This window comes from Genypterus blacodes, unplaced genomic scaffold (genome assembly GCF_046128005.1).
Source record: "Genypterus blacodes isolate CSIRO-AG114 ecotype Tasmania unplaced genomic scaffold, CSIRO-AGI_Gbla_v1 ptg000005l_1, whole genome shotgun sequence".
NCBI classification, from domain to species: Eukaryota; Metazoa; Chordata; class Actinopteri; order Ophidiiformes; family Ophidiidae; genus Genypterus; species Genypterus blacodes.
Window position 1 is genome coordinate 1,869,921 of NW_027466819.1, and position 16,545 is coordinate 1,886,465.

The 16,545-nt window shown below is 44.4% G+C and overlaps 2 protein-coding genes and 1 long non-coding RNA gene across 3 annotated transcripts; 2 read left to right on the forward strand and 1 right to left on the reverse strand.

Annotated features, from left to right (window-relative positions):
• The first annotated feature begins 48 nt into the window (after positions 1–48).
• Positions 49–3,638, forward strand: LOC142998254 (uncharacterized). The gene is made up of 2 exons (XR_012962722.1): positions 49–119; positions 1,163–3,638. It is a non-coding gene; the product is annotated as an uncharacterized LOC142998254 (long non-coding RNA).
• Positions 1,239–6,670, reverse strand: ndufv2 (NADH:ubiquinone oxidoreductase core subunit V2). Its single transcript, XM_076148337.1, has 8 exons — positions 6,527–6,670; positions 5,625–5,687; positions 4,671–4,733; positions 4,180–4,296; positions 3,491–3,659; positions 3,066–3,175; positions 1,563–1,639; positions 1,239–1,422 (listed from the first exon to the last, which is right to left on the reverse strand). Exons 1-8 carry the CDS (start codon positions 6,566–6,568, stop codon positions 1,329–1,331), a joined length of 735 nt encoding a protein of 244 aa, XP_076004452.1. The 5' UTR covers positions 6,569–6,670; the 3' UTR covers positions 1,239–1,328.
• A 759-nt stretch (positions 6,671–7,429) lies between these two features.
• On the forward strand, positions 7,430–15,342 carry acss2l (acyl-CoA synthetase short chain family member 2 like). Its single transcript, XM_076148321.1, has 18 exons — positions 7,430–7,748; positions 7,870–8,065; positions 9,599–9,690; positions 9,806–9,909; positions 10,899–10,971; positions 11,220–11,295; positions 11,817–11,901; positions 12,034–12,171; positions 12,403–12,573; positions 12,716–12,849; positions 12,931–13,063; positions 13,183–13,239; positions 13,459–13,539; positions 13,639–13,747; positions 13,840–13,908; positions 14,024–14,200; positions 14,652–14,726; positions 14,814–15,342. The coding sequence occupies exons 1-18, from the start codon at positions 7,625–7,627 to the stop codon at positions 14,939–14,941; spliced, it is 2,022 nt and encodes a 673-aa protein (XP_076004436.1). The 5' UTR covers positions 7,430–7,624; the 3' UTR covers positions 14,942–15,342.
• The last annotated feature ends 1,203 nt before the right edge of the window (positions 15,343–16,545 follow it).

The window sequence follows — 16,545 nt, forward strand, 5'->3', positions numbered from 1 at the left end:
TCCGAGAAAAGCCCAGCAAAACATGAGAGAGTCCCTCTGATTGGCTGTGGACAGTCACGTGACCGCTTGAGCCCCGTCGAGCTTGAAAGGTCTACGTCTGCTGGATAAACTGTAGATGGGTATGTGTGTGACGATTTAACTCTTATTTTACCAATGCGACGTTTGAATGCGCACCTTTAATTTTAAGAATGTACTATTTGCTGTTATATTTTGCTGTTTGGTAACGTATGTGGCGTCTGCTGGTGGCACTTTAGCGTGTCAGTTTGGACTGAAAGGAGCAGAGGCAGAGCAGTAATCAGGCACTTGACGTCACCTTTTCCGCTGCTGTGTTGCGGTCAGTGGGAACTTTCTCGAAGATCGTGGCTTAGGGAAACAGAGGAATGGCGGCCTTCTGTTGTTTCTGAGCACGTAGACATGTTTCGCCACTCATAGATTAATACGCCCACAATGTTATTCCACACTTCAGGCCGTCAGTTCATTATATAGTCCGGTCTTGAATTGGTTGCGCAGTGGCATTTGCATCATGGTAGTTATTGCGCATGCGTGCTGGTGCATAATATATGTTGCAGAGCAGGCTTTAAAATCGCAAGAGAAAAGCGGGATGGGGGAGGGGCACCGACTAGACGTGAACGCAGCACCGGGGCATGATGGAAATGACAGCAGCAGTTGTAAGGAGAGGATTGTGTCATGGAGGCTGTCATTGAGATAGTATTTGGATTGGAAACAAAGCGACGCCAACGTGTTCTCCTTACAACCAAATGTGATCTGTAAAGCTGGACAGTCCTGCCAAAATATCACCACAACATTTACGATGCACAAACATCACGTGTGGATATTTTGGGCAACTATTGTTTACTATTAAACGTTTAGGCAGTTGTTTTCACAGCAAGACTTGATATATATATTTTTTTTTTTTGGCCCCTAAGGAATTAGGACGAGGTGACAAAGATATAATAAAGTGAGATGAATAAGATGGCCCAGTGTAGTAATGTCAAATTAATTTGCAGCCAAATCAGTGAACCCCCATACCGCCTCTTGGCCTTGAATAAGATGACATAACATATAAAATATATACAATTAATTATGTTCTACCATTCTGAATAGAATGTTCTGGACAAATGTAAATTGAGCATTCCTGAAATAATATCTGCTCTGTTTGAAGTCCATTTAGAGAAATGTCTCTTTCTCCCTGCTGGAGTTCTTGCACGATCGATTAAGTAACACAACGACACTTGGACCACAGGTACATGGACAATTTATTTACACGTTATGTTTGAGTGAAAATATAATCAGGTTCAGCATCTTCAGATGATTATGGCAGAAAATCTTTACAGGTCCGCCCTGACACCAAAACCCGGTCCTTTGGGAGGTTCTGTCAGAGAAGTCATTCCACCGGCAGGCTCACAGGAGAAACGCCCATTCCTGTAGAAATAGGGGGAAAATAACCGTCCTTTGTTATCACTGTCCATATGAGGCAATAATAACAATAACAATCATAATAAAGAAGATATTGTGTGACTACCAGTGATAAAAAAGAGAGGGTAAAAAGTGTAAACATGTACCTGGGCCCAGGTGGTGGGACTCTGCCTGCTTTAAGTTCATCAATAATATCCTCCATGTCCTTTGGGGTGAGGTCCTCCTGTAAATGAACAGAAACAGGAATATTAAAGTATGAGTCACTGCTCTTTTCTTTTCGGCACATCTCATGACTTCTTCTGCACACCTTTTTACTTGAACTCATTTATCCTGCTTGACCTCCTCATCCCAATTAAATTCCACTAAATAGGGAGGGTGGAGAAGACACTACTTTCAAAATCAGGATCATATTATTAAGGCCCATGTTAGAAAACTGAGACAGTAAAAATCTGACTTCTACAATGGAATAGAAAGCGTTCATATTCCAACCCTATTGTGTCGCCTTTATAATAAACTATACATGACTCTAGAATCTTCTTCTTAGTGGTCACATTTTAACTTATGGTCCCTGCAGATTAAAACTGAAACTATATTGCATATAGTAATGAGCATGCAGAATATTATTACGGCGGGGTTTGAAAGTTTATGACACGCCACACACTCTATTGAAGAAGGCTTTAACTGTCTGCTAGTGGGTTAGATTGATTTCAACTAAGCCAATTATTCATCTTAAACCCAGGAAGTCCCAAGGAGCGCTAGTCTACCTGACAACTATAATACTTTGACTACACCCAACCAAATCCATACCAACTGATGATTTGCAATACAAATGAATGTACAAACGTATCTTTGGATTTAGAGGCCTAGATTAGGACACTATCATTTCATCGGGCATTATAAAGTATGTCATGAGTGAATTGGTAAATGCATATATTCAGTAAAAGCAAAACAAATGCAGGCTGTTGACGCTGCATATCTGTATTATAGAGCAACACTAATGATGCCTTTAATGCTCGGGTAAGAGTTAATTATTCACATAAGGTGCCAAGTATTAATATTATACCTCAGCATCTGATTGGTTGTCTAATTACGCCTGGAGCCATCTGAGGTGTTGCAGATCTTGCCTGCTTTCCCACTTGCATGTAATCTAATGGGGTCATTCACTTGTGCTCAACTTGTAATGAAAACCTTTCCTGTGTCAATGGAGTGCAGAATTATTTTCAGATAATGGTTCACAAATCCACATGCAAGCTCTCCATCTCACATCTGGCTGATGATGTAAATCCAAGATTGCTTGATCATTGTTTTTCCCAATATGCTTAATCGTCGGCCCGCACCACACGTGGGTGAACTGCTGGAGGTTTTCTGCTTTAGTCTCGTTAGCTTATTCATCCGTTTACCACAATTTTAATTCTAGTCAGCAGATTCCAGCCTCGGTGCTTCAGCTAATTATTAAGCAAATACTAATTTGGTTGCATGGCATTGGTGCGCTGAAAAAAGAAATAGGTGGCACTCCTGAAATAGGGTTGCGAGATGTATTCTCTGTAGACGTTCGCTGAAAAACCCATTTCAGGCTTAACCTCATTCTGTTCATTTAGTTCTAATGTTCAGTAAGGAAGCCAATCTGCACCGAGTAGTCAGACACTCACATAATAGTCGTCATTGATCTGGACCATTGGGGCATTAACACAGGCACCCAGGCATTCTACTTCTAGTAGCGTGAACATCTTGTCTGCCGTAGTCTCTCCAACCTTGATACCTGTGGAGAAAGAATTGGAGACGTGCTTTATGTTCCACCTAATCCACTTTTGACAAGCTGTGAGTAGGGTTACTGGAATAACAAATAGTAATCATTCGGGTGATGAAAGGTGACATTACACAGCTGTAACACAAGATGGGAACAGACAAATACAATCTTCTTTTAGGTCGACTGAAAGAGTTACTCCTGAAATGCTACACAGCCTGTATGTTAGTCATCTTGCCTGACTTGTATTTGTTGTCAGTCTCTGTTTATCTCTTTACATCAATACTTCCCTCCTTCATGGGCATCCTTAGTGGAAACTAGCTCTCTTACCCAGTTTGTTTTGGAGCGTCTCCAGGATGCTGTCTGAGTTGCAGAGCATGCAAGGCGTCGTTGTGCAGATTTGAATAAAGTATTTTCCCACCGGCTGACGCAGGAACATGGTGTAGAATGTTGCTACTTCATACACTCTCATGGGATGGATTTCCAGCACCTCTGCAACCTGAGTGACCACAAATGCACACACAGTATATTCAAATGAGTTTCCTTTACGTGACGCTGCATAGATTCTGCTGTTAAATACCAGATCACTGTCATATTCATCTTATTCCATCATCCCAAGGAATAGGAAACAGTAAAGAAGCTAAATAAGATTGTTTCTGATCTGACACGGTTTGTTTCCCTTGATTCTGATAATTCACATCTCATTATAAAATGTTCTTCATCTTGTCAAGTGTATCAAGACACCTGTGACTAAACCTTTCTAATAAAGCTTCAAATAGTAACTGCTTGACTTTGGATAAGCTTCATTATTTTGTGTTTAAAGTTTTGTTTCTGTTACGTCAATGTTAAACATCATGTTAAATCATGTAAAACTCCACTTAATGAGCCAAATACTACTGCTATTACTCGATACAGGCTGTCCTAAATTCAGACTATAACAAACAGCAACATCATCTTGCAGCCATTTTAAACTTCACTAGGAGAAACAAAGGGGGACATCAAAACAAACTCCACTGTGCCTTGTTCATGGCTGAGACGGGGAGCCATCCATGCTGCCTCTGGGCTAAATCCAACACTGGGATGGTGGCTGCTTGTTTGTGCCCAACTGGGTAATTGGAAATGATGGCTTCAATCCTCTGCAAAAACAAAAGAGAAAGAATCTTTACCAGAGATGTAATGCTGCTCAAATGATTGGTTTCATTCTTTCACATTGAAACAGTCAACAATTTAAACTATAAGTCAATATTCATGTAAAAGCATCATCTGAAAATGGGATTATGGGCTTTAACACAATTACTACATTTCTCATAAGATTATTACATGTTAATGTGCATTTCTCACTCACACACACACACACACACACACACACACACACACACACACACACACACACACACACACACACACACACACACACACACACACACACACACACACACACACACACACACACACACACACACACACACACACACACACACACACACACACACACACACACGTCTCTGACCTTTTTGTTGTCCTCTGTGAATTCAAAAGGAGTGTCAGCGTTGTTGTCAGGCGTGTCTCTGTGCTGAAACAGAAGCAACATGGTGTTTACAGCGAGCTATCATTGTTTACATGCTGTCCACCAAATGCATAAAGATCCAGAGGTGTTCTGAAATAGGATTTGTTTGTCCAAGATTTAATCCTACTTACACAGAAGTTGTAAATTGAAGTGTATAATAAATCAGGTAGCAAGCTCATAGATTGTATAATACAATATTAACAAGTCATCAGACACTTGTAATAATATGATGAGTAACTCCTCTGTCTGCAGACAGTGCCCCCTGCTGAGAGGCAAATTACACTTGTACTCTTATCAAAAAATCAATAATGTTAAACTTATTGGCCTTCATGTACACAGACGACAATATTATTCAGGTTAAAGTGCAATGCGAGTGTTCGAGTCTTTTTCCAGCACAGATGTAAACACATCCTTGGTACCCAGGGACTCTGAAACCATGGCATGTTTCCATTACATGAGGATATCACATGTGATGTTTGTGTTCCACAGCAGGGCTCTAATAAGCTCCAGCATGACCGCCTCCCTAGGTTAGGATCTATTTCAGATAATACTGAAGTTGCCTAGGTAACATAACCCAGTGTTGAATTTATCTTTTGTCACAAACTGCTTGACCAAGAGAATTTTACTTTGAACACACACATTACTCATCCTCCTAAACAAAGGTCTCAGACATGGGTTCAATTTCTGTGACCCACTTAGAGAACCTACAGTGTGTGAAGCTATGGGTCACACCTTACATGAGGACCTGCATGTAATGAGATGCGACCAAAACGTTGATGATTGTGTTACTCTATGAATAAATAATCAAATGAAATATTATGAATGTGAAACAGTGGTCACTATTATTTGGTCACATCTGCATCCAACCCCTCCTGCTCAATCACAGCTGTCACTCACCACGAAGAGGCCCCCGGCTCCAGCCCGAGCAGCAGAGCGATGCAGACTCCTCACCTGTCGGGCCTGCAGCCACAGAGAGGAAACAGGAAGGTCCAGAGGTGTTATTACAACATTACACACTCACATCATCTTTATAAGGGACTGTTCAGCTCTCTTGATTATGAATATTTACAGATAAAGCTTGATTTGCAAATGGAAAAAGAAAAAGGTTAGTCACAGAAAACCTTACTTAAAGAAGTGAATTTACTAAGAAGATTAAACTAACAAAAATGATCAAATTATACAACAAACAATCAGGATGAGATCGTGTGTTATTGTGTGATCTGACCAAGAAGCCATCACCACATGGGACGCATTGATCTAATGATGTAAGCGCTGCCTGCCATCATGTCTCAAAGACGATTTCAAGCGGTCAATAATTACTTTTTTGATCCATATTCTTACATCTAGCTTTGGTCGATTGAAAATTTAGTTTACGGAATGAAAAAAATTCTGATAAATGCCCGTGTTAAGCTCCAAAACACAAAGAAAAACATAATTACACTCGTACAGTTCACTTATACGTTCCAGTTTTCTCCCATCACTCAAACGTTTGCAGGGCAGTAGAGATGCAACTTAATTAAACGGGACGCGAAAGACGGGATTCAGAGGAAAATTAAGAGTGAATTATACTCCAGTAACTCTAATACAACCCGTTATTCTCTGCTGTTTGTTATTAAGGATCACCTTTGTTAATGTTTGTCAGCTGTAACCCACGCTAACTAGCCGGCTAATGTTACTCAACGTTAGCTTAGCGGCCTGCACAGCTTTGCCCTTGTGAGGTGTCATGGCGTTTTTCATCTAAAAGACGCAAAGGGGCATTAAACGTTTTACTCGAAGGTAAATAAACATTTCAACCATACCGTCTGCGACAGAGCAGAGCGAACAGCGGCGGACAGAAACATGTTCGAGAGTTTGGTCCCGGTGTGTTAGCAAAAGGACGAGACAGCAGCGGCCAACATCAACACAAGCAGGATCACTGTCGATTAATAAGGTCTGGCGTCGGCGCAGGCGCAGTCCGCAGCGCATCTCAATCGATCCCAGATTGAAATTTGAGATGAAAAGCAGATCGTGCCAACAAAGGAATTATGTAACCCCACCGCAGTTCACGTTGCGTGTTTACCGGACGAAAGTTTCTACATGATGAAGAACCATGCTTCACTTTATATATATTATTTAATTTCTGCTACTGATTTCAAATTATTAACAACGGCTTCTATTTAGTTTCTCACCATAACGTAAGAAAAGGTATTAAGATCAATGCACCAAGTCAATTACGTATGGTTCATTGTCTCCTGAAAATAAGATAAACACATTCAATTTAAATAGCAGCATTTATTTGATTAATCAGTATAGATCATATGGGTCTTTATTGGTTGGAATGTAACGTTATAGTAGTTATTATTAATACATTAAAATATCAAGCTAAGCAAACATTTAAATGCACATTAAATCAATAACCCATAAATCATAAATACTCCATATACATGAAAGAACTGTATACTCTTTAGTTCTGGAGTATCACAACTTGTTTAGATCGTAATCAATGAATGGAATCCTGCTCTCTTTCTCTGAACAGACATTTCCCTCGCTGCCCCTCTGCTAGTCTGCATCCCAGGAACTCATTCTGCTGCACACCTCCTCCTCTGCAGGCTCCTCCTGGCTAGGAAAAATAATGCCATCAACTGGCCACACAGGGCTCAACCAATGAAAAAGTGGGAGTGCCGCATTATGAAAGTTGATTGGCTGCCTTGCCACTAAGCAGACTGGAAGATCTTGGAGCTCAGGGCTTAGAGGTGGGTCCTTATGCCTGCTGATCTGTGGTGCCTCAGCTCATGAGGCCTTGTAGTGGTCTCGCCTCGACTCCAGAGGATACAGTCAGATCAGCAGTGACTCCGGATTAACCCGTGTTCTGCCTCACCCTCAGATAATATAGGCTGAGCAACGTCTTGCCTCCAACAATGGTTATTCCTACAACGCTGGACAAAATGTACTACCCTCCTGATGACCTGAAGAGGGATGCTCATGTGCCAGATTTTAACACCTATCTGGAGCTGCACAGAAAGTCTCTGGAGAATCCAGAAGGTAGGTTGGATACATTTACTATTATAGTGCAATGCTTTCCCTCTATTTCACCAGTGTTTGTCTCTCCTGTCTGCAGCCTGATATCTTTAACAAAGACATATATGATATCTCCTGTTTCTAGCTTTCTGGAAAGAGGTTGCTGATGAGTTCTTCTGGAAGAAACCAGCAACAGGACCGATGCTGCAGTATAACTTTGATGTGACCAAAGGGAACATTTATATCAAATGCATGGAAGGGGCCAAAACCAACATTTGCTATAACGTCCTGGACCGACATGTGAAAGAGAAGAATCTTGGTGAACGGGTTGCATTTTATTGGTAAGCAACAACACAACACCTGCCCAGGATGAATGATGGCTTTCATGAGCATCCTGCCAATAGTTATGTCAGGAATTCCAGTCAGGCAGAGTGCAACTCAGTCCATCCAAACAACTTCAGTCAGTGCAACACACAGTGTCAACACCTCCCACACACTAACTGTCAATATCAGAGAAAACATTTAATAGAAATGATTGCAAAATGTTGAGTAGGAGTGAAGTGTACTATGGACTTCAGTGAGACCTCAAAAGAAATAGGCCTCCCACAGGAAAAAGTCAGAATGATTTGTTTTCAAAATACTGTTGACTTCATTGGGATTGGCAGTGTTTTGCACTTCTATTGCACATATTTCCCACTGAACTCTCCAAGCGCAAACATATAGTAAAGTGCCTCACCATCTGCAAATACTCATAGGGCTCTACTTTATGTTGTTTTCATTTAATATGTGGGCAAATACTGACCTTTTCCACTGGAGAAACTTGGAACACAGGAAATCCCTGTTCAGCCAGTTCAGCAGTGATGTAGGTTCAATGATACAGGGCGCATAGGGGAGCAACCTTCACCCCCCCAGGCGCCCTATAGAGTCTGTTTACAGTGTATACAGGTACAGAGATTACGTAATACCTACCAAGTGTTTGCCAGGCCTGTTTAATCACACAATATGAAGGCCTAGTAAGTAGGCCAGATGGGTTTAGTAACATCAAGAATACGAAAAAAGTGAAATGTTTATCCTCTAAACATGTTGTGTTAGGCGACCCTGATTGACAGTAACCCTGGATTTCCCCGGTGCAGCACAGCCCCACTGCTGTGTCTGGTTCTGATCCACTTATTTACATTCAGCTGGTGGGCGCTAATACACAACACAGGCTGAAACCAATTAGTGTTGCCTTTTGATATGGTTGTGAAATTGCCACACATGAATTTGCAACACGGAGTGGTTTCATAAGAAATTCATTGGAACTGACTAAAACTGTGATGTGACAATAAGATGAAGTTAAAGAGATTCAATAAAGCAAACAAAGTCTCAATTTGCTTTTATAAATCATTGTTTTTAACAGTAAGCTGTTACAGTTGCAGCTGTAAGTTGTAAATACATACAGATAGAAAGTTGCTCTATATATTATTTCTGTCATGTTGGTACATTAATGTCTTTCCATTAGAGGTTATGATTTATTTCACTATCTGCAGCCTGGCAATAAGGTTGATGTTGTTCAGGTTGCCTCAGTGTTTTGGCTCCTGGCCCATTCTGGAGGCTTTGGCCTGTCAAACACGGTTTGATACATAGTGTATCAAACCCTGGCCTGACAAACAGCCAAACTCAATATAGACCCAGCGATGACACAAACACACATGTTATCTCCCCGTGAACTCAAAGAACCCTCTTGGTGCTGCAGTGTTTATGCAGGGTGGAGGAGAAGCTGGTCAATGCAAATCAATTGGCAATCTGTAGGTTTATACCACATTAATGAAATAGAAACAGGTTGTGGATGTGTTTCTCCTGTTGCATGATGGGTTTGTTTGTTATCTTGCTAGGGAGGGGAACTCGCCTGACCACCACATGGCCATCACCTACCGCCAGCTGCTGAGCCACGTCTGTCGCTGTGCTAATGTCCTAAAGCAACTGGGTAAAGAACCTGAGGGCCGCATCTGAACAACCCCAAGTCATGCTGGTGTTAACAATCGTGTCCATGTAACTGTGATCTATACATGCATTAATCTGTGCTTTTGTCCTTGATGAAGGTGTCAGAAAGGGAGACAGGGTGTCTATTTACCTTCCCATGATCCCTGAGCTTGTCTACACAATGCTGGCCTGTGCTAGGATAGGTGCGGTCCACTCCATCGTGGTGAGCAACATGATCAACACACACTTTCACTGCACAATGTGTAGCAGGTTGTTATTGTGCCTGGAGCAGTGGGTTAATTAATCAAAATGTACCGTATAAGTCCGGAGTATGAAGAAATGCTCTTTAAAGCCAGGAAGATATTATTGTATTTACTTTTATGACCATATAGCTTTCAGTGTGGACAAAGTATGATGAAGAAGTCAAAGTACCATTGAAAACACCAGAGATCTTGGTTCTGTGAGTCCAGGCTGTAGCTATCAGCTGCTGTGTGCGAACGGCAGCACTGACAGCACCTGCACTCCATAAATGGGTCAGACATAACATAACACTGGCCGGCTGCGTCCTGCTTGGAAAGAGGTCAGACTCAGTGTCGCTTTGCAAGCAAGCCAAGCCAAGCGCTATGTTAGATATTCAACCTTCACTACCCACACAGGGGTTAGGCCTGCTGTTATCAAGTACCCAGAGTGCATGGGGTTATTTTGGTCCGATGTAAATATAAGTGACCCTCCATTCTTGGTTATTGAAGCACAAACTACATTTAGTAAGTCACTTATCAACACCATCTTGGTTTGATGCCAACATCCTGGTTTTACAACACCAGTGACTCCAATAGTGTTTATAAATGAGCCTGGATTAAAGTTAAATGATTACTAATTACTTATGACGACTAAGGTCCATGTTGTATGGAGTGACATTTAAGTCCAGAGTTCCTGATGACCTGATTGATAATTCTGTCATCAAAGTGTGAAACTCTAAACTCTGTGAACTTCAGCCACAAGTCAAGATCGTGTCAGGGGGCAACTCCTGACATCCAGGTACAAACAGTATGTAACAGCCAAAAGGTTCCTCCTATAAATAATACAATACAATGTGGGGGCAGTCAGTGTACATCTGTGCTGTCATTCATTTAAATCACAGGCCGTATCTCACACACCAGAGGGCTGAATGTATATCCTCTTCCTCACCTCCGTCTGTCTTTGCTTGTTCAGTTTGCAGGTTTCTCTGCAGACTCTCTGTGTGAACGGATCATGGACGCCCAGAGCAGCATCCTGGTGACAGCAGGTAGGTCGGCCTCACGCTGTGTCATAAAGCCACAGGGCCATGGCGAGACATGACTGGACCGCCAGGGAGGCTTTGGTCACATCCCTGCGTGTGAAACAAGGGCTGTAAAGTAACAGATAGTGTATAGTGAGTCAGCTGTGTAAACATCCTGCTGCTACCTGTTGATACACGTCATCATCCATCCATCATCTGTCTCGCCATCTATCTTTCTCCCTTTTACATTACGCCCATCCTTTGATGTGCTGCAGATGGTGTTTACAGAGGGGAGAAGCTCATCAACCTCAAACAGATTGCAGACGAGGCTCTGGAGAAGTGCAGGGAAAAGTAGGTTTCTGCTATCACTCTCCCACTTCTCAGCTTATTTACACGAGCTGCCGTTAATGAGACACAACTTCTGGCATATGAGTCATGGGCCACACACCCAAACACACACACACACACTCACATCCTAGGCCCAATCAGCTGTTATCAATGATGTTAAGGAAACAAACGGCTCTGCTCTCCACATTGCGGGGTTGCTGAGCAACATGGAACACTCAGATTCATCAGGGTAGCCCAATCTGCTCATCTCCCGAGGCAACATGTGGAGCAGCACGTTGGGCCATACGGGGAGCCTGGGAGCCGGGAGAGGCTCAACATGCAGGGGACGATCATCAGGGGGCCAAAGGATCAGGAAGGGCAGACGGGTTTAGGGATACGAGGCGTGTTCTGCTCCCGTGTAGGAGCTCTGTTTACTACACAGAATGAGTCATTCTCACTTGTTTGGCACATGCGGAGGGGAAACACACAGTAATATGTTTTCACACGCAGCTCTCCCTCTCTTATCCTGCCTGATTTCCTCACAGGGGGTCATGTAGTGTCACTAAATGCCTCATCATCAAGCACCAGGCGCTCAGGACAAAAAGTGGAGCTGCATGCAACAAACTCCAGGTAGATGCTCTTTGATCTCTGCCACCTAATGTAGCTGTGACCGTAGGGAGTGTGTGTGTGTGGCGGTGGCTCTGCTGGTGCACTGACACACGGAGAGTGAGCAGATGTGATGATTTGTTCTGCTGCTTTTAGACGCCGTGGGATGCAGAGTGTGATGTGTGGTGGGATGAAGCTATGAGTGACTCTCCTGAGGAGTGTGAGCCTGAGTGGTTGGACGCTGAGGACCCGCTCTTCATTTTATACACAAGCGGCTCCACTGGCAAACCCAAGGTACAGGACACACAGTCCTCACACACACTCAAAGCATGAAATAATGTGACTCAGCGCTCTCATTCTCACTCTTGATCTCAATCCCTCGCTCTGTTCCTCACTCAGTCTCTTTCCCTCTCTCTCTCTGTCACACACACACACATCTCCCTTCACTAGCTTGGCGTAGACTCATTCTCTCCTCTCTCCTACATGTGTGTCCGTGTTCCCGCCCCCCCTCGGCGTTGGGCACAGGGTGTTCTCCACACTGTTGCCGGGTACCTGCTGTACACATCGCTGACCTTCAAGTACGTATTTGACCATCACCATGACGACGTGTACTGGTGCACGGCCGACATCGGCTGGATCACCGGCCACTCCTACATCACTTATGGCCCACTTGCAAACGGCGCCACCAGTGTCCTAGTGAGTACGACAGAAGTTTACATGTGCTCAGGATATGCAAAGATATCTGTGATTGACTACACAGCAACCGTCTCTACATGCAGATATCTGACTAAACCAAACTGCCAGTTACATGTCTGATGTGTGTGTCTGTGTGTGTCAGTTTGAAGGGATACCAGTCCATCCTCACGTGGGTCGGTTCTGGGAGATTATTGAGAAGTACAAAGTGACAAAGTTCTACACGGCACCCACCGCCATCCGCCTGCTGATGAAGTACGGACGGGAGCCGCTGCAGAAGTAAGAATCTGCACCCACAGAAGAAACAATGGAGATGAAGCTCACAGAGAGTATACAGCACATTTGTCTGTCCTCTGGTAGGTATGATCTGTCCAGCCTGAGGGTTCTGGGCACCGTGGGCGAGCCGATCAACCCGGAGGCCTGGCACTGGTACCACGAGGCGGTCGGTCAGAGTCGTTGTCCTGTGGTCGACACTTTCTGGCAGACGGAAACGGTAACACCAGTAACACCACCGTGATAGCTCTACACTGATGACCTCATACAGTCCGAATCTCACCGGGGCTGTTGAATGAATGTTGCTCACACCCGTTCCTCCTCCTGTTCCATCTGCAGGGAGGTCACGTCTTGTCCCCGCTGCCCGCTGCCACCCCGCTGAAACCAGGATCTGCTGTAAGTGACAACACGTCCTGAGCTCCCACTGTGGGACTCACACACACCCTCATCTCCCCCCAGGAGGTTTAACAATAAAAAGACATGCTAGCAAAGACGAGCGGCACAACAGACACACAACATCCTCACATAAACTCAATCTTCTTATGGTTCGTAGAGATGATGCTCCGTGTTAGAAGCTGTGAGGTGTGTGTCATGAATGTTTGTGTTGTATTTCAGACCTTTCCGTTCTTCGGGGTTGAGCCCTGCATCCTCAACGAGCACGGAGAGGAACTGGAAGGTGAAGCTGAGGGTTATCTTGTAAGTCTGTCCAAACCATTCCAATTGTTTAACCATAATTCACACTCTTTTTTCTCTGCTTACTCTTTTTGAACGTGTGTTACTTTGTGTGTGTCGTAGGTGTTCAGGAGGCCCTGGCCTGGAATAATGCGCACTGTCTACAAAAACCACGAGCGCTTTGAGAACACCTACTTCAAGAAATTCCCAGGCTTCTACGTGACCGGTGATGGTAAGACGTCTAATTCAGCGTCTCAGCTTTGTGTCGGAGAAGGAAATGAAGTTCTGACAGTTGAAACATTTCTGTGGTCGTTCCTTCTTCAGGCTGCAAGCGGGACAAAGACGGCTATTACTGGATCACAGGAAGAATAGACGACATGCTGAATGTGTCAGGTACCGTTGCCTGGATCATAGAATCAAGTACTGTAACCAGAAGGGGGCAATGTGGTGCCTGAAACATATAGAAGGGATATTGTATAACTCAAATCTTCCCTTGTGTGTCCTCCAGGCCACCTGATGAGCACAGCGGAGGTGGAGGCGGCGCTGACCGAGCACCCGGCCGTGGCAGAGGCGGCGGTGGTGAGCCGGCCTCACGCGGTGAAGGGAGAGTGTCTGTACTGCTTCGTCACCCTCAAAGACCACCGGGAGTTCAGCCGCTCGCTGGTGGAGGAGCTCAAGAGAATCGGTAAGGATTCAGTCCTGAATCCAGGTCGGATTTAAAGCAGAAGCTCCAGCGTAGTCAGAAGAAGTCTGAGCAATCACCGTGTTCACAAACTAGCTGAGTAGATTATTTAGGCCTCTTCTCTGGGGGGTCTGCTGAAGGTTATTCTGGGAAGTGCAGGAGGCAGACTGAGGTAAGAGCGCCAAACAAAGTACCTCATGATTACTAAAGAACTCCTGAACATTAGAACTTCATTTGTATCCCCTTAAACTACATGTGTGTGTGTTAGAAAATACTTATCTTCATGGGATTATTATGCTTTAGTTTCATTTTAAAGTCATTTCTTTCTGTCCAGGCCAGTGGGTGATTGGAATAAGACTATTTTTACATTGGCCTACTGGGCCTTGGTAGAGGTATGAGCTCTTTTGAATGTTTCTATTCCATCGTGCTGATTTCTTTCTGTATTCTCGTTCAGTGAGAGAGAAGATCGGACCAATCGCCACACCAGACTTCATCCAGAACGCACCGACGCTCCCCAAAACTCGCTCAGGTACCGACTCAGCTCCTCCCATCAGCAGCACGCCGCTCCTCAGTCACACACCCCACTCACTCTGCTCCTATCCCTCCCCTCCTGTAGGTAAGATCATGAGGCGGATCCTCAGGCAGATCGCTCGCAACGAGAAGGACCTGGGCGACCTTTCCACCCTGGCTGACCCTAAGGTGGTGGAGGAGCTGTTTAGTCAAAGATGCGAAGCTGCGGCCTGAACAGTATGGAGACGAAACAAATGATGCCAGTAATGCATGAATCAGCGTCTGATTGGTTCTCTGCTCTTCTTTGGGACTGAATATCAGGGACATCAAGACCCACGAATGTTGTTTTATGAGAGAAAGAAAAGTGTATCTAAAGGAATAAAGCCTCTGGTGCTTTTGTGTGGATGTGTGGGTATGGAAATTGAAAGGTTATTGATAAAATGATGTTGATTACATTTGTGTTTGGGCCAAAATGACAAGGAACTATGTTGTGTTGGTGCTTAAGTCCTTTATGTTCATGAATGGTGGGAAGCTTTTGGACGCTTTGAATCAGATATACATATTTCTGAACGATGACTGATGTTTATTTTCTATTATTAGATTTATTTCTGCTAGATTAAAGTGTACAGCCTGTTTCTTGCTGTTTGTTCTGCGTCTTCATTCTCTGCACGTCAATGACGCCCTCTTGTGGTAGGAATGAGTCCCTGCAGGTGCTGGGTTCACTCTGGATGCCTCTCTTTCTTTCTTTGAGGCTCTGGGCCCTTTGTTGTTGTTGTGTGCAGCAGTTAATGGTGCTCAGCACTCGCAGGGGCTTTGAAGATGTGATGGTGCAGCAAGGAGACGGAGGAAGAGGAGAGAGCAATTCAGAGGGGGAATTATAAGAAATTGCAAGCATGTGGTCTGAAGGAAAAGAAGAAAGGATGAGGTTAGATTAGATCAGGTTGTTAGAAAGTGGCTTGTAGTCTGAGTTTGAATGTGGGATGAGTGGCCTCCCTCTTTCTTCCTTCCTTTCTTTCTTCTTCTTTCGCTCTCAGTCACATGGAGTGTGTGGGTGTGTGTGCGCATGTACTGTAGGTGGAGGGAGGAGCGGAGACAAAAGGAGAGAAGAGGCACCCCGTAAATGCAGCGATGGACATAGTTACATCATCACCCCCCAGCAGCAGAGGTGTGGTTTCCATGACAACCCATCATCCCCACTTCTTCAACCCTCGGCCCCCCCCAGCTCTTCCTCCAATCACGGCAGCCTGCAGATGTTTTGTTCTGCGGCGGTCTCCAGCCTTACACACACACGTGCACACACACACACACACACACACACACACACACACACACACACACACACACACACACACACACACACAAACACGCGCGCGCACACACACACACACACACACACACACACACACACACACACACACACACACACACACACACACACACACACACACACACACACACACACACACACACACACACAAACCCACGCCTTTATAACAGCAGCCGTATATTCATAATTCACCATGTGGCTACATGTTTGCTGCTTCCTGTCACCATCTGGCTTCCTGTCACTCAGTCTGCAGCCTCTGCAGCATCAGCAGCATCAGCAGCATCAGCAGCCTCAGCAGCCTCAGCAGCATCAGCAGCATCAGCAGCATCAGCAGCCTCAGCAGCCTCAGCAGCCTCAGCAGCCGCTCCTTACAGTCAGAGTTTGTGAAATTCAGTCTCCTTGGTTGAGTTACAAACAAACTGCTGTGTGTGTCAGACTGATCTGTGAGGTCAATATTAGTTTGTTATCACGGTGAATAACCACATTCTGCTGAGTGTGATTCATCTGCAGC